Here is a 23,495-nt window from a genome sequence, read left to right as displayed (position 1 = left end):
CCCAAAGCAGAGAAGCGATGATTTATTATTTGATAATTTATCAAATGAGTCTGAATGTTGTTAAAAGTTTCGTACATATTTGATTTGTTGAGACCTCTTCAGATCCATTAAGAGAGTTTTTTTTATAAAAAATAAATGAACTTAATGGGCTGAATCTAAATGATTCAAATTCAAACCTAAAAATCAAACGCACTTAATGAGCTGAATCTGAATGATTAAGATTCAGACCTCCATTAGGTGCAACCAAATGAGGCCTGAGGTAAATTATGAAAATGCGAAATGAAATTGTGGGTGTTACTCTCTCTAATACGAAAGACAATAGGTCTCTTTCTCGCAAATCTCAAACCCTACTTGTGATTTTCAAAGAAAGCTCATTATTTTACTGTCTTTCAAAAATTACATCGGTGAAATTCTCCCATAACTCTATTATGTACCTAATTTCTCAATTCCTTTAGTTGATTTATTACAATATTATATAACTTATTCTACTTTATTTGTATAATATCTCGTATTTACTTTCGATTACAAAAATAGATCTAAATCATTAATATTGTAGTAATTATTATCTTAGAAGGCATTTAAACTTAAAATAATATATATTTTTTCAACTTTAACGATTTGATAATCTAATTCGTTCAATCGAAAAGTGTCTATCGAGATATCTCAAAGAATTAAGACAATCTTACAAATTTGATATTAAAACATGAATTTATTCAAATTAAAGTGAATTAAACAAATTATAAAATTTCCATTGATAGTAATTATCTACATTCTACTTTGTATATTAAGGGGGTATAAGCAGCCGCCGGAGTATTTTGGGCGTTCATTCTGCTATTTTTGCTTACTACGCTGCTTCTCAATTCTCACAGTTTAACATTTTACATCGCCTTCATCAGATCTGATTCTATGTATGTATCTCTCTGTTCTACTCCCTGCTTTTCGGTTCTGTTGTGATCGAATTTACTTAAAAGAAGTGCTTTCGATGTATATACATGTGTTCGTTTTTGAACTGAATTTTGGGGCTTTTTGGTTCTTTCGACTTTTGGGGATTTGTAATTATGAACACCTTTTTTAGGGTTGAACTAGTCTTACTATAATGCAAAGTGGTAATTTTGTATTTTGGTGTTGCCCCTTTTGTTTGATTAATGGAATTTCGTGTTACTTACAATGGATACTGGAAAGATTTGGGGTTGATGTTTCAATTGTGTGTGTTTGATTGCTCTAACATTAGCTAAAAGGAACCCTCGATTAACATATGAATAGTTGTTTGCTTTGCACTTGTTCTAGAAAGATTAAAGATTACTTTTTTTTTGGTTGATATTTATTGAGTTCCTTCAACTTTGGCTTACGAACAATAATCTATTGTTTTATGTTTTGTTAAAAGGAAGTGCAGCTCCTTTGTTGTGCAAGGAAATGCTTCGTGCCTCTGATATAGGTCGTTTACTTTAAGATCCATATTGCAGAGAAGTGCACGTGCTTACTTCATCAGGCGTCGAAATTATCTAGTGATGTGGACAAATGTGTTCAAGATCGTATGTTTCTTGCCTTCGTATTGTTCTATGTTTCATTATACCTGCCGTTGTTGTGATATTAGAATTTTTGTGAGGGTTAAGTTGAAGGTTTTTATGGTTGATTTACCATTTTGGTTGCTAAATTTTACAAGTTTGGAAACCCTAGTAATGAAATTGTGTTAATCTTATCAACCCATTTTTATGGAATTCACATAGCTAACTTAACATGCATTTTCTTATTTCCTTTCCTACTAGACTGTTATTTTTCTTTGGGTAGAATGAACTACCTCTCCCAAAATTAAAAGAAAAAGGAAAAAAGAAAAGAAGAGAGAGAACAAAGAAGCCCTCAGTTGCCTCCCTGACCTCTTCTTTCTCTAACACTTCTCCCCGACCTCACTAAATGTACACAGTTTTCTTCTTCAGTTAGCAATTGCTAGACGATAAAAAAGAACTTCATATTGCAGTCTCTACTATCTTTACCATCACACACTCGTTTGCTTTCAGCTGATTTATTGAAAAACTTACAGCGTCCATGAATTTTATTATCACCCTTTTGTTTCTGAGTTTCTCCTCCAGTAAAATTCTTCCATTCTGAGTTCCAGAACTTGTCCTATTCTCTAATATCACTTAAAAGATTTTTTAAGTTTCTTTGACTGACGGCCAAAAAAGACAGGATCCCTAGAATATGATGTCTTCACCATTGTCTCTCAAGTTCTGCAGGAAACTCTCAACTCTCTTCTGTGGGAAATTTGACTATATATACACGGACCATGCACACCTAAGTATTTATTGATCTACCTGTTAATGCATAATTTTTTTTATTGTTTCTTTCTTGTATGTTAGATACGTGATCGTGTTATGCTGCCTATTGGTGCCTGGCGCCATTTTTTTTGCTCTGAATCGCTATTGGATCTTTATAATGGCTCCTGCCACTCATTTGGACTCTATGTAAAGAAAAAAACTGACTGTATGGACTGACTAATAAATAGTAATATAAGAGCCTTATTGTTAAATGGTTATCGAGTTTTGGTTTTCTTCTTTCCCAGCAAAATCATATCAGTTAGTGGATATATAAATAAATCAAACAAAAGTATTAGGTTGTCAAGGTTCAATGTTGATCAGTAGGAAGAATTGTTGAAGAGAAACTGTAAAACCAAAAGTGTAGTTAGCTGGGGAAAATGGTGCGCCAAATCTTACGATATTAGACACTTCTATAGTTGTAAATAAGTACATCAGGAGCTATATGGGAGGAGTCCTATTATTTGGTAAGATTGGAAGTTGGGACAGAAGAAATATTAGATTTTGGATCTATGGATGGCTATGACATGACCCTCAATAGTCGGTTTCCATGACATGTACATGGTTGGTTGATGGAGTTGTCAGTGCTGGTATATAAGTTTTAGAAGAAGCTTTGATGAAGGTTATGATGCGGAAAGGTCAGAGTTTATAAGGAACTGGAATATGTTGAAGGCTCAACTTCAGCAGTAGATTCAGTGTTCTGGAAGAATGGGAAAGAAGGGAAGTTCACAGTGAGCTCTGAATAGGATCTGCTGAACAATCCTTCTGAAGGGAGAACGCAGAAGCCATGGAAATCCTATGGGATAGCAAGGCTCCCAAAAAGTAGCTTGTTTTGCACGATCACAACACATGAGGCACGTCTAGACCGTGACAACTACAAAAAGAACATAAATATGTAGCAGATGCTTTTTGTGGGTCAAAGCGTGTGAAACCCATTAAACTTCTTTAATACTTTTTGGAAAAAAGCTACTGGTAGATCTGGTGCTTGCTCTTGAATATATTTGGTGTACAATGTGTTATGCAAAATAAATGAGTACTTTTGAAAACTGGCAGGTCAGAAGATTAACAAGGCAATGAAAACCTTTGGAGTATGTTTTGGCATTATATAATATGAAGTGTGTAGAATGGTCATAATCAGATTTTTAAGGGCCAACTTGAGGCTGTAGACGACTGAATGTATGTGTTCATATTTTTTGCTTCTTTGGTAGGATGAACAATGTATATGTTTTGGATTCACTTTGGACTTCATGGGCGTCTTTCTTTTTCCTTTTTTTTTTGCGGAAGGGTAAGAAAATATTATAGTAAAAAGCTTAACACCACTCCCAATGGGGTAGCTCAGATGAGAAAAGGGAAGTGCTTCTAGTTTCTTGGGAGAAGTAGTGTATGCGAAAGAAATTTGGAGGGTTAAACATTAAAAGCTGCAGAAATTGGAATGTAGCTTCCATTGGCAAACTAGTTTGGTAACTGGCTATGAAAAAGGATCTGCTATGGGTCAATTGGGTGGATGTTTAGTGTATGAAAAGTAGTCAAGACTTCTGAAACGATAAACCACCAAGAGGCTGTAGGCTGTAGCCTGGTACTCAAGGAAATTAAACTCACTCAAAAGGTACAATGACCGGTTGGTTTCAATGTGTCACATACTGCTCCCGTTTGGATTGACTTAAAAAGTATCTTTTAAGTCAAATAAAAGTAAACTTAAATGACTTTTAAGTCAAAAAATAAAAAGTAGGGGAGACCTACTTTTGGGTTTTAACTTATTTTATGTCATATTAAACTTATTGTGAGTTATTTTAACCTTACCAAACACTTCCCAACTTATTTCAAGTCATTTTAAACTTATTTTAAGTTATTTTTATATTTGCCGAACACTTAAGAAGTCAAGTAAAAAACTGTTTTAAAAGTAGGTTTGATCAACTTTTAAGCCAATCCAAACACCCTCTAACTCCAAATGCCAAGTATTCTGTTTCTAGCAGCTATAATGCTTTGTTAGGAAGCTTACCAAGGTAGTGGACTGCACAGTTGGTTTGGAATTCTACTTTAGTACCTAGACGCATATTCATACTGTGGATAGCCAATCAATGGAAGCTACTCACAAAGGAAAGAATGACAAGAATGCATATGAACATAGATGGTAATCACTGTTGCCTATGTGAGGAGGCACAGGTTGAATTTCAAACTCACATCTTCTCTGAATGCAGATGGTTCATCAGCTTGAAAGAGAATATTGAGCAATGGTCAGGGATTAGACTGCAAATAGGTGATGTTGAACTATTTTACTATGGATAAAAAGGACGCACCGGAAACAAATTAAGACGGAGACTGCAGTTGCAGTTTGGGATGCTATGATTCATCACACATGGCGGGGAAGGAACTGGAAACAATTCCAGGCCAAAGTTGTAGATAAGAAGACTGCAAATATACAGATAGAAAAAGAGATCAAAGAAAGGATTGAACATATGAAGAACTCATAGATGTCTCTAATCTCTATTTGATTCAGCAGTTTTGTAGTTAGATAATATTACTGCATTGACAATAAAAATTTGTAACTAGATGTTTTTCTCTTGGAGGCCTTAGGGAGCTTGGTACCCTTCCTGGAAGGTGGCCTGTCTCTCTAGTGTGCTTATTAGGTGGATTTTTTGTTTGTTCAATGGTAATAGTCACAGTTCATTGCCTTTTTTTTTTGGAATCAATATCTACCCAAGGTGCTGGCTTTGATCTTTCGTCCTGGTGCTCTCTTAAAGGTGCTCCCAAAAGTTTGACCTCATCTAAAAACCAGTTCATATAAAACGAGTGCAGTACCAATGGAAATTTCTTATGCTGTTCGGGAAATTGATCAGTCCTCTAGATTTTTTACTTTTGAGGAACTATCTGTTGCTTTGATGATATATCCTAACAAATATGTGTCTCTTAATGCATTTTTTCATGCCATTTGTACTGGATTTTCTGGAATTACAGGGAAATATTGTAGTATTGAACAATACCGAAGTTGTGATGCTTATTGTGATTGTGTATATTTCCTCTGAACTCATATTATTTTGCAGGGTGGTTTACATCAAATATCTTGGTTTCAGTTTCTTCCTCATGAATCTGATGTTAACTCTCTAGTGGACAAGAGGTTTGCTATTTGAGCAGTTTAAAGTTCATCTCCCTTGAAGGAACTACGTATAAATCATATTTAATTCTGTGTGTTTTTCGATCTGTTTAAAGGGTGAAACCGGATAAGAAAGACGCTGCCACATGGCTCGTGCTCTCATCGCATCTACAATTGCAGAAGGAAGGATTTCTCAGCACATGGACCAATTCTTTTGTTGGACCTTGGGACCCATCTCAGGGTCTTTACAACCCTGGTATAGATGGTCAGCAAAGTAGTTAAACTGTAAATCCCTTTTTAGTTGTTTAACTTCTGCTTGCTTTTAGTTTTCAGATGAGAAGATCAAGCTCTGGCTTTTTTTCCCTGGGCAACATTCATCTGTTGTTGAAAAGGCACAGTCAGCTATATCCAAATTGAGAGGTATGTTATCATTAAATGTCTGCATGAATAGTGAAGGTTCAAAAGAAGGCGGGTGAGGTAGACCTAAAATTACGTGAAGAAAATTGTCTTAAATTGCCTGCAACTTTTAGGAATCAATGCAGGCTTAGCCTAGAATAGATAATACAATTGAAGCTATCAAGCAAAGGATCCATGTAGGCACTGCCAACTACTTTAGTTTAGATTAAGAATTTAATTATTGTTGTTGCACTTGTGACTTGACTTGGGTCATGTTAGGCCAAGGGTAAAATTTGGTAGGAATTGCATCAGGTATCTGCTTTGAGCACCCCTATTTAAAGCCTTCCCTTTTTTTTTTTTGAAGTATCTCAACTTTAGCCTAAAGAGTAAAATTCTGACAAACTGCTCTGACAAACTGCTCCTTCTTATGATTATAATGTGTTGTGTTAGAGAGAGTCCCAAGAGTCAAAATATCAAGCAATGAGCTGTTATAGTCCTACTACACCAAGGCTATCTGCTGTGAGTCCCAAAACGTAGGAATTCAAGATGAACACTATACAATTCCTACACATATCTTGTAATATACGGAAGTATTAAGTAATCAAATGAATTTTAGGAGATGTCAAACAACTCAACTCTCCCCTAGTTAATGATTTTTTTGTGGTAAGGGTCTTTTACTTCATCTATATTTTTTGTTGCATAACTCTCCTCCATTTAGTGGTTTGTTTAGTGGAAAGGATCTTTTACTTCATCTTTTTTGCGTAACTTCCCCTAATTAGTCGTGTATGGCATGTATAAATATGGGACGTATGTGGAAAAAAAAGCAATGTGAAAAATCAACAATTATACTGCTGCAAATTGTTGCTCCCAGTATTAATTTCTTCAGGTTTATACTTCTTGTCTGAAGTTTTATAAAACTCACTCACTAACTTTGGAGTTACGAGATTGAAGTCGATTATTTCTGCGGTTGAACTTAAATTATTTTACTCCAACTATTGCTTAGATAGCGGTCCTAGATGCGGCTGTGACTTACCCACAAAATTTAGAGAACCTCCAATTTTAGAGAACTGGGGACTTGTGTCAAGAGACATGTTAGTTGCCAATATTTATGGGCCTGAATAGGGTGGAATACACAAACTACACCTATTACTGGTCCAACTGGTTTGGGATTGAGGTATTGCTGATGGACTGATTGACCAGTTGTCATTGTTTGTTACTGAGTAGCACTTGAATCTCAACCCCCTTTTTGTTTTGTATTGTACTTTGCTTTTATAATCTTCAACTGTCTTTCTGCTACAGTTCTGGCATCAGGTCTCTGGGTGGCACCTGGAGATTCAGAAGAGGTTGCTGCTGCGCTATCTCAGGCCTTAAGGAACTGCATGGAAAGGTAGTGATTATTATTTCACATGCTTAGAGTTTTCCGCGCTCTATTGTTGATTTACTTGTATATATGCTACTTGATATGACAGAACACTCAGGGGACTTTCATATGTTAGATACGGAGATGTATTTACAAAATACCGTCCATTTTCACAGAATGAAGAGTTGTTCAGGTATGTTTATCAATACTTACATTTTTTGTTGGCCTAAGTGGTTGAACAGCACTTAATCAAGAAAAAAGATTTTACTATGAGTTTACACCTTTCTTTGTTACTGTACTATCTTCCTCAACCAATATAGTTGTTCTATTTTATGTACTGTTACAAGTCTGAGAAACAGTATTTTGCCAGTATTTTCTGGGTGTGGCTCTTGTATCGGCTTACATCTTTTTTCTTTGCCTAGTTCAGAAGCTGCCTGGAATTCATTTTTTTTTTTAAAATTGGATACTTATCATAGTCTTAAGTGTTATTTTTTGCATTCTTGGTCTCCTTGATGTACGCGAGTTGCTGAAGGTATTCTTCTGTATCGCAAAAGGGAGATTGTATCTTATGTGGTAAATAAGCCAGGAGTCCAGTTTTATTATGGTTAGCTCCTACATCTATCTAATTTGTAATTGGTGCTTTTTTTAAGGAAGGGGCAACCAGTGGTTGAGTTCGTATTTGCTGCTACCGAAGAGGCTATCTTTGTCCACGTTATTATATCTGCAAAGTAAGTTTGATTAGCCCGTGCTAACATTCTAAATTTGAGGGAGGGGCTGCAATCTGTCCTTCTGCTTGACAATCTCTTGGTGGCCCTGTAATATGTTTTTATTCTTCATGCTTTTCTATAGGCATATACGAGCACTTTCAAGTGGTGACATTGATAAAATATCAGAGAATACATCTAATGTCTCTGTCGAGGGGCTTCCAGGTTGGTTTCTTTGCAGAACTGATTGCATTTACAAACAATTAAATGCTTGGATGTGAATTTCGTTCATCACCCAAAAGGTTCTTACAGAACCTGTGCAATTCTTGCTATCAAAAACTGGTAACCTAATGGAATATAAGAAGACCACCCAAGGTGTGGCATAGTGGTCAATGAAGTGGTTGAAAACCATGTGGTCTTAGGTACAAAACTCATTGGAGACAAAAAAAACACTAGTTGATTCTTCTAATTGTCCTTGCCTGGTGGACAAAGTTACCTAGTACCTGTTGGAGGTGGGAGGTACCCTGTGGAATTAGTCGAGGTGCGCGAAAGCTGGTCTGGACACCACTGTCATAAAAAAAAGAGGAGCTGAAGAAACAAACTGATCTTAAATATAGATTCTTCTAGAAGTGCTAAACAAAAAAGGAAACTGGGCGTAAACCCAGTGACAGAACATGAATATTGTTGTTGCACCCCATTATGTGATCTTACATGAAAATCAGCTTTAATGCCTTGAGTGTTGTGGAGAGTTGCACATTTTTGACTTTTTAATTTGCTAAGTCTGCAATTGTGGATTGGAATAATCCCTTGCTTTATCTTGGTTTGCAGTCAATTTTTAGACTTGACAGTAATGACCTCCAAAATGTTTACAGCTCTACAAAATTCTAAAATTTGATTCATGACGTGCGAAAGGAGCAAAGATGTGGGCGGTGAGGTGGAGTGGTGTGGGGTTGTAACTTGTAACTTTCTCATCTGTGAAGACTGTGACACATATCATTTAGGATCTTCAGTACTCCCTCTGTAACATATTAACTGAATTTGTGAGGCAATGCACACCTTTTAAGAAAAACATTCAAGGATCTTCAGTATTCCCTCTGTTCCATATTAACTGAATTTGTGAGGCAATGCACACCTATTAAGAAAAACATTCAAGGACGTAATTTAAACCATATTTTTCCTAATATCCTTTTGTTTATCCTCCAAGTTATTCTTTAGAAGTAGTGCAATTTATCTCCTAGAAAATGTAGAACTTTATTAAAGGAAAGAGCAAATATGGAAAAAGTTTCAAACATTTATCTTGAACTTTGAACAATTCAATTATTTTGAACGATTTAAAAATCCCAAAAATTTCTGTTAATATCTAATAGAGGGGGTATTCAATTATTTTGAACAATTTAAAAATCCCCCAAAAAATTCTGTTAATATGGAATTTGAGGGGGTATAGTTTATATGGGATGTTCTTTTCTGGCGTCGGCACAACTTTTATGGCTTGTGAGTTGTAAGAAGTGCTTGAAACCTATCAAGATAGATATCTTCTGTTTGCCAGAATTTGCTTAAATGATACAATATGATTAAGCTATAAATTTTGCTTAAATGATACACAATATTCATGGTATACTGATATTTTCATTTTATTCCCTTTTCCAGTTATTGTCTCACCTCATGGAATGCGTGGGAGGCTAACTGGATGTTGCCCAGCTGATCTTGTGAAACAAGTGTATCTCAGGTCAAATTTGCCCCTCTATTTCTTTCTTTTCTGGGTTGTTTTTAACTCCATCCTTCTCTCTCCCTCCTCTGGGTTTGTACACAAAATTATTTCAAAGTGATAGAGCTCGTCATAATGTGGAGCCTTACTGTGATTCATATTTCACTTGCCATGCAGTTCTGGCAAGTTTAGCGCTTCAAATGGTATTGTTGGGCTACCATGCAATGTTTCTCAATCTAGTTATCAGCTTAAGGGACAGAATTGCTATGTTGAAGTTAACCTTGGTTCCACTGCACCGGGAAACAACAATATACAAGAAAGTTTGAACATACAAAATAATTCATCAAGGCCTACCATGACAGAAGCCTCTGCAGTGGCCAATTTTGTTCAGAGTAAAATACCAGATAACTGTGGAAGAGTGCTTATTTACCCGCCCGAGGCCGTTCTTGTCCCAGTGGTGCAAACAGCATGTGCTAGATCATCTCTGAAAAGGTAAATTTGATAAATTCTCTCTCCTTACCTTTTTTTTGTGATTAAGTTTTACATATAGCTGATGTGGGAAGGTTTCATTCAACTAGTTACTGATTAAAAAACAGAGTACACTTCTATAAAAATAATAATAGTAAACTAGTGTACTTTCAATCCTGTCGAAGGTCTGTGCTGGAAGAGAAGTCACAAATCTGCGACCTTCCACATCAATGACAGAAAATTACTATTTATAATTTTTACATTTTCACCGAAGTAATGGCCAGATAACCACTCCATCCCCTAAAATAGGTTCTGTCTCTTTATATTTGTTTTGAGATGGTTACTAAGAGCCTGTTTGGCATTGCTGCTAAAAACTGCTCATATCTAGAAACACTTCTTAAAAAATAGCTTTTCAAAAAGAACAATTTGTGTTTGACTAATTCATTTGAAAAGTGCCTTTTCATAAGCAAATAATGTTTGACTAATTTTTTTTACAAAGTTCTTTGAGAGTCAAATTACGTAAAAGGACATGTATCATGTGCTTTTAATATTAAGATTATTCTATAGAACTGTTTTAAATATCCAATACAAAAACTCTAGTTAAATTTTTATTTTAATTGTTACTTTTTCATTATTTTTAAATTTTTGCAAAAACTATTGTTGAAAAAATATTGAAAAGAAGAATCTTTTTGTTATTTGTTACCTATTTTCTTGGATTCAATCTTTAGCTATTGTCTTTTTTTTGTTATACCTCATTTACAGTTAAAAACATTTCAAATTAAAATAAAAATAATACGTAAATTAAGAAAAGAAAAATTTGTTATTTGTTACTTTTGTTTTACTTTTATCCTTTTTTTAGTCCTCCAAAAATATTGTTGTTACCTTTATTTCTAATTCTGTAAACTAATCTATGAAATAATATATAATATATAAAATGTAAATAGAAAAAATAATCTATAAGCATAAAATAATAATAAAATTAGTATATAAAAATAAAAAATAATTCTTGAATGAAACTTGAAAAGATTATTAGTAAGAGATATATTGGTAAATAGTATATATGTAAGGCATATTTTAGTTGCTTCTGCTTCCTTTTTTTGAAAGCAGTTTTTAGGATTTGCCAAGCACTTGATTTTTCAAAAAAAGTGTTTTTTTTCTTAAAAAAAGCACTTTTGTCCTCCCAACAGTAATGCCGAACAGGCTCTAAGTTAATTCAGGAAGTCCTCCCCAAAGCACTTTTGAGGTTTTCTTTTGATGACAAGGGAAACCCGCAGCCACTTTCCTTTGGGTGCGCACAGGGTAAAACCCCGCTCCTATGTAATAGCTCGCAAACCACATAGGAGAGGTAACCCGCACTAGACAAGCCCTGTACGACGAGCTTAACCCATAAGGCAAACCCCTTACATTCGCTGGCATGAGGTTTCGAACTTGAGACCTCCAAGGCTCCAACATGGAAGTCCCAGCCCAGACCACCGGGCCACCCCGAAGGGTAGCACTTCTGAGGTTTCTACTATATTAGGATATGGTGAAGCCCAAGTTTCTATACAGGAATCTCTTCTGTTGATCCAACTAGTAAATATTGGGATTGGGGTTATGCTCAAACTGAAACTTGGCTGATTATTTTAGTGTTTCTTTTGCTCAGTTGTTTTATCCTTGATCCCTTGCTGAGGATCAAGCTAACACTTTTTTTTCTTGTTGAAACTTGTAAGTTTGACAAGCTAACGTCAGTATCAGTTCAATATATATATATACACACGCGCGCGCGCGACTATTTACTCAAAAAAGTGCATATTAGTGCTGTTTGTGTTGACTAGGGTGCGTTTTTAGTTCAAACATGCTTGAGAATTAATATTTCATTTCTTTTCCTAAAGAGTTCTGAAAAGTTTACACATTGTTATGTTTACAGATTTTGGCTGCAGAACTGGATTGGGCCCTCATTGTCCTTTACATCCTCCTTTATGCATTGGTACTCTCAGCTTATTCTTGTTGGCAGTTCATTCTATATCTTTTGGTTAAACTTGCATCTCATACATCTAATGCACAATATTGCAGTTTTGATTTTCATTGCGATGCCAAAGTCAATTCGGTGGATGGTTCTTGGCTTGATGCAAATGTCATACGCTCTAATCGGCGTTATAACAGTAGCAGTAACAGCAATAGTAGTAGTGTTAGCAGCATAAGTACCTCTTCTAGTGATAGTGATTACAAGACCTCAGGAACTGGTGATCTTGAAGCAGATGCTGATTCTTTGATGTGTAGGCAGTCTGGATTATCTTCTTTGGATCGATCTCAAAATGACAATCTTAAGACGGTGTGCTTCTTGTATAAATTGAGTTCTCTATATAATTTATATCTGTATGAACTGAATGCATTATCTTATATTTGAATGTGTAGTTCTTGATTCAATCTTAACTTCTTTAACTTGCTATGGCTAGTGATCTGAAGACTTGTTATAACGACTTGCTATCTCCTCATTATGAATTTTTTTCAAAGAGGTACATGTATTTAAATATCTAAGTGTCTTGTCTATCATTTTTTGAGTAAGCTAACCATTTGTATAAAGTCTTGTCTATCATTTAAGAATCCATCATAATAGGGCTTTTCTTTCTCAGAGGATAACGTGTAAAGCAGGACCTAGATCTGTAGCTAATTGTAGCAAGTAAATTAAGATTCTTTGGTTAGCTTTCTTCTATTTTTCACTTTTATTTTATATAGTATAATGATGATATGAAATGAGGTTAAGCGAAGAAATGGGGATTCTTATACCCAACCCCAACTTGTTTGGGACTGATGCATGGTTGTTGATGTGGTTAGTTTCCTTTACGATTTCCCATGTTGTTGAAACTAGACTTGACTAGCAGGTGCCTGGACCCAATAACTTTGGCTCGGACCCTATATATGTGTTGAAAAACCATAAATAAGTACAAATAATAGATTTTGAATCTAGTAAATCAAATGGGCCGAGATAGAACCCAAAACACGAACCGATAGTGTTCATACCCTGGGTCTGCCTCTTATAATTTTTTGGCATGAACTTTTGAAAAGGACAAGGAAAGTTTAAAATAGGAAACCGAATCTCCTACTTGCTAGTTAAAGCAAAGTCCCCCGCAGGAAAGTTTTGTATTGCTTTTGGCACTAGTTTCCTGCTTACTAATCACACAAAATACTGCGAAGAAGTCAACATTCCACACTTCCCTTATTGATTGTTGGCAACCAAATGTAATCTTAGTGCTTTTCTTCTTGCTTGTTACTAAAAACATGCACAATTCCAGTTATTTATAATGATAGCATGTGCTAAGTGTTCTTTTGATCTTCTCCACTCAATTCTTATGGTGTGTTTTCTTTTTTAAAAGAATTGGCAAATATAACATTTCAACTTTCTTCGCAGGGCTTTAAGAGGTCGCGAGCTGGAATTTCTGAGTCATTTAGTCAGGGAGGAGCAGTGATCAATCCATCAACAAGTGATTATGCCTCAATGGATGCTAATAATTCTGCAATTACTGAAGGAAGCGATCAGATTGGGCTTCAGTGGGGTTGGGATGATGATGATAGAAATGCAGGGATGGATATTCAGGCACTTCTCTCAGAGTTTGGAGATTTTGGTGACTTCTTTGAGAATGATGCTTTGCCATTTGGAGAGGTAGTTATATTGTCCACGAATGATAATTGTGATCACATCATCTCCATCATATATGATACGTATCTATGATTCCTCAACTTTAAAACAGACAAGTTAAATCTCAAAATCTGAGAATTGTCAGAATTTAATGTAATGAAATTGATGGGCTTACACTTGTGGTATTACACTCGGTATGTTTTTGTTGTTGAAATTGCTGGCTTATTTTTGTGAATCTGCCAAGCTTTTTGTATCAGATGGAAGGCTGTGCTAATCTATGAAATTCTGGAAACCCAAGCACTTTTCTCAGGTGTAGGAATGATCCAGTAATTTCATTGCAAAAACTTAACTAGTTGATTCCTTAGTTGATATTTATATACAAGACTGTGGTGACTAGTAAAAGCCTGCATCTTGCGAGATGAATACAAGTTACCTTATTGTCGTAAATATTCTTCTTCTTTTGCTTTTCTCATCAGGAAATGAACTTGTTGTAGTAAATGTTCTCTCTCTTTTGCTTTTCTAATCAGGAAATGAACTGATTTTTCCTTTTATTCTTGAAGCCTCCAGGAACTGCAGAGGCTCAGGCTCTTATGTTTCCTGCAGCAGATAGTGTGGATGTTAGTAGCAGCCCCTGTCCTTCGATGATGGATGTGCAAGATCAAATTCTTTTGCCAGTAGGTTTTTCATCCTTTGATAGCTTTAATCAACCACCACCCCCAGCAATTCTGGATTCACTGAGCAAACATCAGGAAGTTATAAAAAGTGCTGCAGTTACTAATCAAGTAAATAGTGCTTCAGCATCTATTGCTGGTGAATTCAATCACTTAATTAAAGCTGAAGCTCTCATGTCATTTGCTCCCGAGTATGGAGCAGTTGAAACCCCTACAGGGGAGAGCTCCCATTCGATTTTCAGGAATCCCTATGTTCCGAAGTCTCGGGAAGTGGAGACTGCGAATTCAAGCTCAAACAGCTATTTCTACTCAGCAACCCCACCTTTGTCGCCTTGCTTTGATGCATGTGAGGAGAAGTCCAGTGTGACTGTAAACCTCAAAACAGGTACCGGGAGGCATGATACAAGCTCCATTGTTCAATCAAAGAAATATTACACTCATATTGAAAGTGGAAAAGAGAAAAATGACGATAAGGTATCTGTTTATATACGTAGTTGTGCTACACGTGAGACTCAAGTAGCACAGTCTCCGTTTTCTGGTTTTAATTCGACAAACTCTGTTAAATATATCCACAATAAAACCGATAAAGCCAGTGAAGGGCTACTAAAAGCAGGCAGCTCTGGTCAATCAATAAAACCTGTGCTAGCAACAGAAGTTGAATGCCTTATGTGCCAGGCATTTATGTGTAAGATACGGCATACACTATTATCTTCAAGCGGCTGCCTTCCTGTAGGCATGAGCAGGATGTCAGGGAGTACCAATAGAAACCAGTCACAAGGTGAAGCAGTGGTCACTGTGGACAATATGTCAAGCAAATCTGAGATGAAGAAAGAAATAATACCAGTTAGGATAGCTGGTGATATTGATGGAGGATTACTGGATGGGACTCTTAATGCGCCAGTTGGTGTGTGGCGCACTGTTGGAGTTTCTAAGGGAACGAAGCAACCAACAACTGGTCTAGAATCTTGCCACTCTGTTCAGCATAATTCTTTCATTGAGGATAGTATGCTAGCTTATGGGCTAAGGCAACCGCTTCAGGAACTCCTAGATGGGATGACTTTACTTGTGCAGCAAGCTACATCTTTTGTTGATGTTGCACTAGATGCCGATAGCAATGATGGATCTTATGGTTGGCTCGCACTGCAGGAGCAGTGGAGGCGTGGCTTTTCATGTCGACCATCCATGGTTCATGCAGGTTGTGGGGGAGTATTGGCTTCCTGTCATTCACTGGATATTGCTGGTGTGGAGCTTATTGATCCACTTTCAGCTGATGTAAGTTTCTTATTTAGTAGAAACATTTTCTTAGCCTGCTTTATCTACTTCCCTAGGCTAAAGTGGCTTATTTGTACTTGTGCTGTGAAGTCTTGTGAGAATGCAACAATATCACGGATGACCTGTTACTCATCATTGTGATATGGGGTGTGCTCTCTGATAATCTTGAGGAAAAGAACAGTTAAATGAGATTGTCATATATCTCCTCGAGTGTAGCTGCATAGGAGATGAATGAATTGCAGTCTGTCTATCCGTGTATTGTTATCTCAGTGCTTTTCTCTAGATGAGGGTGATTACTTTTCATCAATGACATATAGTGTAGAAATTTGTTATTTCCTTAATAATTCTATTTCCCAACGTATAGTGTTCCTTTTTATTAAATTTAGGTGTCACATTTGTTAGCATCTTAGTCAAAGGATATTTCTTCCTCAATTGTGATTTTGTTTCTTCTTCACATTGATTAGCATGTGACTGCTCTAATTGTAGCTTCCTCGGGTAAACACCCGAAATAAATTGTAGTTTGAATGGTCAGAAGATGCATTTTAGATGTTGCTAAGTTTTGCACATTACATATCTTTGTCCTTTCACAATCATACTTAATATGGAGACCTCTTCGTTCAGGTTCAGGCATCATTTACCCTCACTCTGCTGCAGAATGATATAAAAGCAGCTCTGAAATCTGCTTTCAGTACAATGGAAGGTCCTTTATCTGTTGTTGATTGGTGCAAAGGTCGCAGTCAATCAAATGATGGGGGAATATCTGGTGATGGTTTTTCTGCAGAGTCCACTGCAAGTGCAAGTGAATGTCGAGATTCTTCGAGTACCATATCATTGTCTGTTGGAGAACCTATAAGTCCATCTCAGTCCTCTGCTGGTGGATCATCTAGTTTGAGGGGTATGGATTATCATGGTCATACTGTCACTGTCCACAATGTTTTTTTTGATAAAATCTTTTTTTGTTCTCAGATGGAATTAGGGTGGATGAGGCAAGTGAGCGCAGATTAAGCCAAGACACTTGTCTATCAGAGTCGGAGCAGCTTCCAGGATCAAGGCTTAGGGCAACATTGGCTGCGGTACCGTATCCTGCTATACTTGTTGGGTATGTTATTTTTTACTGAAGTTGGTTGATCCTTATCCAATCCTATCTTTGGATTAGTGAGCATTACAGGTTGTCTTTGCTCCATATTTCAAAGTAGTATATCTCTTTGTTTTTTATATGCTAGTCTTATTTACCCCTGCTTTGCTATCAGCAGTCTCAATAAGAAAAGGCATGGCCTTTTTTGTTGTGAGATAACTTTTTATGCTGTGATATTTGAAGTTGTCTCATAGATGATTGCTTATTACCACATACCTTGTTGTGCTGCAACTTTTTGGAGGGACTTCAATATCGAAATCCAGATCCTCTCTGGGATTACTTTCCCAAGAATGAATATTTTCCTTTTTGTCTTAGAATTTCTTAAATAACACCTTCCAGTTCTGTAGTTTCTCTTATCTGCTTTATGATTTTAGTTCATAATCACTTTTTCTTATATGCCTTTTAATATCACCTAGTGTCAGAACGACAGATAGAAATCTTCTAGTGTTTGTCTCAAGAATTTGCAATGACCAACTTGAGTATTACAAAATCCCTGAAATGTTTCACTATGAAGTCAGCTTCACAACAAGCAGGTTCAACTTGTGCACTGCATAAAATAACTATTTTGATGGAAACTCCTCTCGCTACTTTCTTGTATTTTGCTTTACAGTTTGTATTCACAATACAGTTTGGGACTGAGGCATTGTTGTTATTGTTGTATTTCATATTCACAATGGTGCGTGTGTGTGGTTGCAATATAGCTCTGCAATTGTCATCACTTACTAGTTCTAGAACTTTCTAATGGATTAATTTTAAGGCTTCAACCTTGATTACTCAATTAAATAAAAGCATGATGGAGCTGCATTTGGTTCTCCTATTCACTTTTTAATGTAAAGGGCTCACTAATCAGTACAAAACAAGTGTAGAGGACATTCCAGACATTGTATTTGTGATACTAAATTTATTTGAACTACTTTTTCTGTTTCTGGCCTTAATTTTCTATTTGAAGGGAGAAATAATGTCTTTTGACATTGCAGATATCAAGACGATTGGCTTAAGACGTCACCTAGTTCTCTTCAGTTCTGGGAGAAGGCACCTTTTGAGCCTTATGCGATGCCCAAGCATGTAAATTTTTTAATAACTTCAGGCTGTTCTCTTGCTTATCTCCTCAACTATTATATTGCCTTACCCATTTTCCCCAACATTTCAGATGACATATCACGTTGTCTGCCCAGACATCAATGCTCTAACAACAGCTGCAACTGATTTTTTCCAACAGCTTGGAACTGGTTAGTATTCTTAACTATCATGCTAAGCAGAAGATAGTGTATCGGTTACGTTTATGTGACTCAAAATTATAGTAGATGCTTTGTGCTTTAAGAAGATAAATATTCGGTATCCTAAAAGTGTAAAGCTGCACTAATTTCACAAATTGGCCAGTTCTTATTTAATGTTGCTGTATTTTGTAACTCAATCTGCATGACTCTTTCATTTTGAAGATATGGACAAGTTACTAATTTGAAATAATGATCCTTTAATTTCACGAAAAGATAAAATCAGAGATGGAAAATGATATTGAATTAATTAGAAAAAAGTGATTAAATTATTGCTTCTCATACAAATCCAGCTTCGTAACTGTCCTTGACATAGATAATGATAGTGGTATGTTTGTGTCATGAAATTTTGTTACCTGATATTTTTTGAATGATTTATCCGCAGTCCAATAGACTTCCCATTTTTTTTTTTTGATTGACTATTCTCTTTTAGTTTATGAGACATGCAAACTGGGAACTCATTCGCCTCAATTTATGGGAAATGAGATGGAGATAGATTCTGGCAAGAATGCATCTTCTGGTTTTGTTCTGATTGATTGCCCCCAGTCAATGAAGATAGACAGCAGTAGTGCATCTATGCTGGGATCAATCAGTGATTACTTTCTGTCCCTTTCCAATGGATGGGATTTAGAAAGCTATTTGAAGTCGCTCTCAAAAGTTCTCAGAAATTTAAAACTTAGTTCATGCATGACCATGAATCCGAAAGAAGGAAGTACTGGTCCATGTACGGTAAGTTGTGATCCTCTTTGTTTCTTTTTTATATCTTTTCTATTTTTTCTTCCCTATCTTGCTTTTGTCCTCTTTCTTTTCCCTCTTTTTTCTCATTAGCACTAAAACTGGAAGATGCATCTTTAAAGTGAACTTCGTTGAGTCCATCATTGATTGGTGGAGATAATTGGTTTTCGATGTTAGGGCAGTCTACCACTTTCTCTTGATAAAGGGGCATTTTTGTATACTTGACCTTCTTTTGGCAAAGCAAAATGGGAAGAATAGATTAAGCCAAAAGAGTGATTCCGTATTAATTTTTTGGCACATGTACTTCATAAGTATTTTTTTGGCACATGCTTCATAAGTAATTTTACTTCTGGAAAAGAGAACGCAAAAGGAAAAACTAGAAACTACAGTCAAAGTAGAACCTTTCCCACTGCCTTAGGTGCCTCCACTACATATCCATTTGTTTTACTATGATTGGGCTTAATTATAGTGCTTATGATGCCAAACCTTGGGATCCGGAAGTGTTAAGTTGATAGTGAAAGAATGACTTGCACGATGTCCTAGTGTCTTGGTGTGCTATGATAGTTACTCCAAGGTGTATTTTCTTTTGCACTGGTCGAGTAGGTCACATTTACCTGAGGCTAGTGAAACACTTACTAGTTGGATGAGCAAATAGAATAAGGGATATTTATATATGTTTCGTCCTAGATAGGGATTAATATTATATAGAAAGATACATCTGTTAAAAGGGATTAGTCAACTTCCAAAATGATAAAAATCTAAAGTAGAGCAGCAGCAGAAGTGATTGGATTCAATAGACACACCAATAATCAGAAGTTTTCTATATATAAGAATTTATTCTGAGTTCTGACCAGTTCAATGTTTGAGAAGCTTAAGTAATACACACATTTTTTTTTGGGAAAAGAGAATGAGGCAACTCTGGCTAATGGTAAATGGCTCTTCTACTTCTGGTTGCATTTCTGAAGCAATACTTGCTGATAGTTTTCTTTTTTCTTAGTTTAGGATATCCACTTATTTCATTATTTTTGTCTTTGAATATACTGATATGAATATCTTTATTATATTCCTATCAACTTTTATGCGGTATCAGTACAATATAATGGCCTTGAATGAGAATTCGACATGCTATTCTGTTGGGACTTGGGTCCAATTGGGGTGGAAAGAGATAACTGGAATTCATATAGCCGACCTTACTAGTTCAGGATTGAGGGTAGTTGTTCTAAGGTTATTTTCTGTGCTCCACGTGTTGCATATTCCATAGTTGCAAATCCTTCGAATATCATATTCTCAAAGTAAAAATCTTAGAAGAACATAGAATATCTGATCTAAGCAGAGTATTATATGTTAAGGTAGTTTAGAGAAGCTTATATCTGATTGTATATTTGAATGTCAAATCAGGTGGTATACGTGGTTTGCCCTTTCCCTGAGCCTCTTGCGGTTCTACAGACGGTGATTGAATCTTCTATTGCTGTTGGATCTGTGGTTCTTTCTTCAGATAAAGAGAGGCGGTCTACGCTGCACAATCAAGTCGGGAAGGCCTTAAGTTACTCAGCAGCTGTGGATGAGGCACTCTCAAATGTTTTAACACTTTCTGGGTTTTGTATTCCTAAACTGGTATTGCAGATTGTCACCGTTGATGCAATTTTTAGGGTTACAAGCCCTGCTCTGAGTGAGCTTGTCATACTGAAGGAAATTGCTTTCACAGTTTATAACAAAGCCCGCAGAATATCTCGAGGGTCCCCCAGTGACATGGTTCAGTCGTCATCCATGCCCGGTAGATCTCATCCAGTCCTGATGCAAATGAACTCCCCAGTTCCAGGAATGTGGAAGGACTGTGTTGGTCCTCGAGGCATAGGAACTTCCCTTCAGAGAGACGCTGACCTTGATGCAAACCTAAGGCCTGGTAGTTGGGACAACTGGCAAGCATCAAGAGGGGGAGGTCTTGGATGTGAGCCAAACAGGATCGGGGATTTTTCTTTTCAGGATGAAATTCGTTATTTGTTTGAGCCCCTTTACATTCTTGCTGAACCAGGTTCATTGGATCGTGGACTTTCATTTCCGATGTCGGGTAATCCAATGACTGAATCTTCAAAGCTTTTGTTGGATGATGGTTCAAGTGGAAGTTTTATGCAGAGTTCAGCTTCTTCAGGTGGTGGAGACACTGGACTGAACACTCAGTCTGAAACATCTGTACCAGATGGTTTTGGATCTGCACATCAAAAATCACTTCCAAGCCTGCATTGTTGTTATGGTTGGACTGAAGATTGGCGCTGGCTGGTGTGTATATGGACAGATTCCAGGGGAGAATTGCTTGATAATCATATATATCCATTTGGGGGAATAAGTAGTAGGCAGGATACGAAAGGTCTGCAATCTTTGTTTGTGCAAATTCTGCAACAAGGATGTCAGATACTTCAGTCATGTCCACCTGAGGCTGCCATTGCCAAGCCTAGGGATTTTGTCATTGCTCGTATAGGATGCTTCCTTGAGCTTGAATGCCAGGGTAAACATTTGTCATCAATATCTTGTGCTTACTGTCTACTTTTGTTACATCATAATACTCATTGGTGTTGAATTTTGATGAATCTGACTTGCTGTCTCCGTCTTTAATTGCGACAAATTTTTAGCTGATCTATTTTTTTTTATTTTTTATTTTTTGGTTTGGCTGTGGAACACAAACAATTTAATTCTAATATATCTGTGTGGGATATGATGAATATCTTGATAAAGTATAACCTTGGTTGGTTTTGATTTGAGCGACTAAAATGAAGTTTCTGTTTGATTTATCAATCATGCTTATCTTATTAATGCAATTTTCTGGACGCAGAATGGCAGAAAGCCCTGTATTCAATTGGGGGATCTGAGGTGAAGAAATGGTCTCTGCAGCTAAGGCGATCTGTGCCTGATGGAATGACTGCAAGTAGTAATGGGACATCCTTGCAGCAACAGGAAATAGGTCTGATTCAAGAAAGAGCACTTCCTTCCTCCCCTAGTCCATTGTACAGTTCTCACTCAAAGGCTTCCTCTTTCATGAAAGGTGGCTTAGGTCAACCATCCACAAGGAAGCAGTTAATTGGCGGACAGGGTGTAGTGGACAACTCCAGGGGCTTACTTCAGTTGGTGCAAAGCATTAGTTTTGTCTCTCTTTCTATTGACCATTCCTTACAGCTTATGATTCAAGCGGACTCGACAAGTCATGGTACAATTCCTTACAATTCCTCTCTTCTTTTTTTGTTTTTTTTTCAGACTACCTGTTCTCTGATAGAGTTGACTTTGGCTTTCTTTTAGATTCTCTTATTTACAATATGGGCTGTAGAGGAGATACTAAGATTATATGAAGTAAAGGGAGGAATAGTGTAGGTTAAGGAATTGTCGTTGGGATATGGGTTACCAAGGGAGTAAAGTGGGATAGGGTTACGATTGCACTTCTGTGTCAGGTTCTTCTTTTGGGTAGTGGTGATGTTGGGGCTTACCATATGAGACTCCATTAAAAAAATATTTTCTTTTGATTTGTCATCAGTTGACATTTTTATGCCTGGTTATTTCTGTTTCATACTCATGCATGGTATAAATTTTGCAGGGACAAGTCAAAGTAGTGGCATTATGAGTCAGCCAGGTTATCTTGAAGGTTATACCCCAGTTAAGTCCCTTGGTTCTACGTCCACCTCCTACATTCTAATTCCGTCACCCAGTATGAGATTCCTACCTCCTGTCAGTCTTCAGCTTCCTACTTGCCTGACTGCTGAATCACCACCACTCGCCCATCTTCTCCACAGCAAGGGATGTGCCATTCCCCTTTCAACAGGTTTTGTGGTTTCAAAAGCAGTACCTACAATGAGGAGAGATGTAAGGAGTATCTCAAAAGAAGAATGGCCCTCAGTTCTTTCTGTCAGCCTCGTTGATTACTATGGTGGCAGCAACGTCATCCATGAAAAGTTTTTGAAGGGTGTTGGTAAGGTTGGGGGAAGGGGTACAGGTTCGGAAACAAGAGATGTTGAAATAGCAACTCACTTGATTCTTGAGAACATAGCTGCAGAGCTCCATGCTTTATCATGGATGACTGTAAGTCCGGCATACTTGGAGAGAAGATCTGCTTTGCCTTTTCATTGTGACATGGTATTAAGGCTTCGGAGACTGCTTCACTTTGCCGATAAGGAAGTTTCTCGGCAACCTGTGAAAAGCCAAGTTTAGGATACGTGTAAATTGCAGCATACACACAACTTGTTCAAGCCGTCCATCTTGTGTCTTTGTTTCGTTATAGAAACAGACTGTAAACACAAAATGCATATACTAGTTCGCTGGAGGACATCCTTTCTGAGAAGTGTTACCTTGGGATAAATTAGTAGTTGTAGGATAGTAGATTTTTATTTTGTACATAATGTCATGTAAACTATTACAGGGATCCAAAGAGTTGAGTACACAATTCTTTAGTCCTTTTAAAAATACTATCAAGTGCTTGAGTCCCTCATTATCTTTACAACATTCCAAGGCACTTGATGACAGGATGGTTTTACTAGACAGCAGATTTGTGACTCTAAATTCATTTTTTTTTATTGCTGAATAGCAGTGCTTAGTGCATGGGAAATGGGATCTCAAGTTAGGTTCGTTTGGAGAAATGATGTGTCATCTGTACTTTGAATCCTTGAAAATGGCAAAGTTTTGCCTTTGTATTTTCCATTTAATTTCTTTGAGGGGACTAATCTGTTCTCTGGTCTTGTTTTCATTTTACTTATGCTAAATATAAACAAAGATGGAAGGC

General features: G+C 36.8%; 1 protein-coding gene across 4 annotated transcripts; it reads left to right on the top strand.

Moving 5' to 3' along the window:
* The first annotated feature begins 752 nt into the window (after positions 1-752).
* Positions 753-23,418, top strand: LOC107017739 (mediator of RNA polymerase II transcription subunit 13). 4 transcript variants are annotated; one of them, XM_015217986.2, is made up of 24 exons: positions 753-908; positions 1,385-1,532; positions 5,351-5,424; positions 5,517-5,656; positions 5,734-5,820; positions 7,096-7,183; positions 7,266-7,349; positions 7,807-7,884; positions 8,006-8,085; positions 9,508-9,586; positions 9,743-10,057; positions 11,940-11,999; positions 12,086-12,344; positions 13,422-13,673; positions 14,210-15,592; positions 16,214-16,487; positions 16,559-16,691; positions 17,705-17,792; positions 17,878-17,956; positions 18,435-18,730; positions 20,135-21,239; positions 21,564-21,692; positions 21,774-21,935; positions 22,317-23,418. In XM_015217986.2, the coding sequence occupies exons 2-24, from the start codon at positions 1,509-1,511 to the stop codon at positions 22,925-22,927; spliced, it is 5,880 nt and encodes a 1,959-aa protein (XP_015073472.1). In that variant the 5' UTR covers positions 753-908; positions 1,385-1,508; the 3' UTR covers positions 22,928-23,418. The 4 variants fall into 4 exon arrangements, with proteins under 4 accessions (XP_015073472.1, XP_015073471.1, XP_015073470.1 ...); XM_015217985.2 differs by having other exon boundaries at positions 21,564-21,935; XM_015217984.2 differs by having other exon boundaries at positions 778-908; positions 1,394-1,532; positions 21,564-21,935; positions 22,317-22,927.
* Positions 23,419-23,495: the final 77 nt, after the last annotated feature.

The sequence above is a fragment of the Solanum pennellii genome, chromosome 4, assembly GCF_001406875.1.
Source record: "Solanum pennellii chromosome 4, SPENNV200".
NCBI classification, from domain to species: Eukaryota; Viridiplantae; Streptophyta; class Magnoliopsida; order Solanales; family Solanaceae; genus Solanum; species Solanum pennellii.
The sequence above is the reverse complement of the archived record's forward strand: the minus strand, read 5'-3'. Positions and strand labels throughout refer to the sequence as shown.

What these genes read in the sequence shown, in the direction of transcription:
- LOC107017739 (XM_015217985.2), top strand. Translation starts at nt 1,509, where the DNA reads ATGTGGACAAATGTGTTCAAGATC. An exon ending in TTAAGGAACTGCATGGAAAG is followed by an intron (nt 7,184 to 7,265) that starts GTAGTGATTATT and finishes TTGATATGACAG; the next exon opens with AACACTCAGGGGACTTTCAT. An exon ending in GAAGTACTGGTCCATGTACG is followed by an intron (nt 18,731 to 20,134) that starts GTAAGTTGTGAT and finishes ATGTCAAATCAG; the next exon opens with GTGGTATACGTGGTTTGCCC.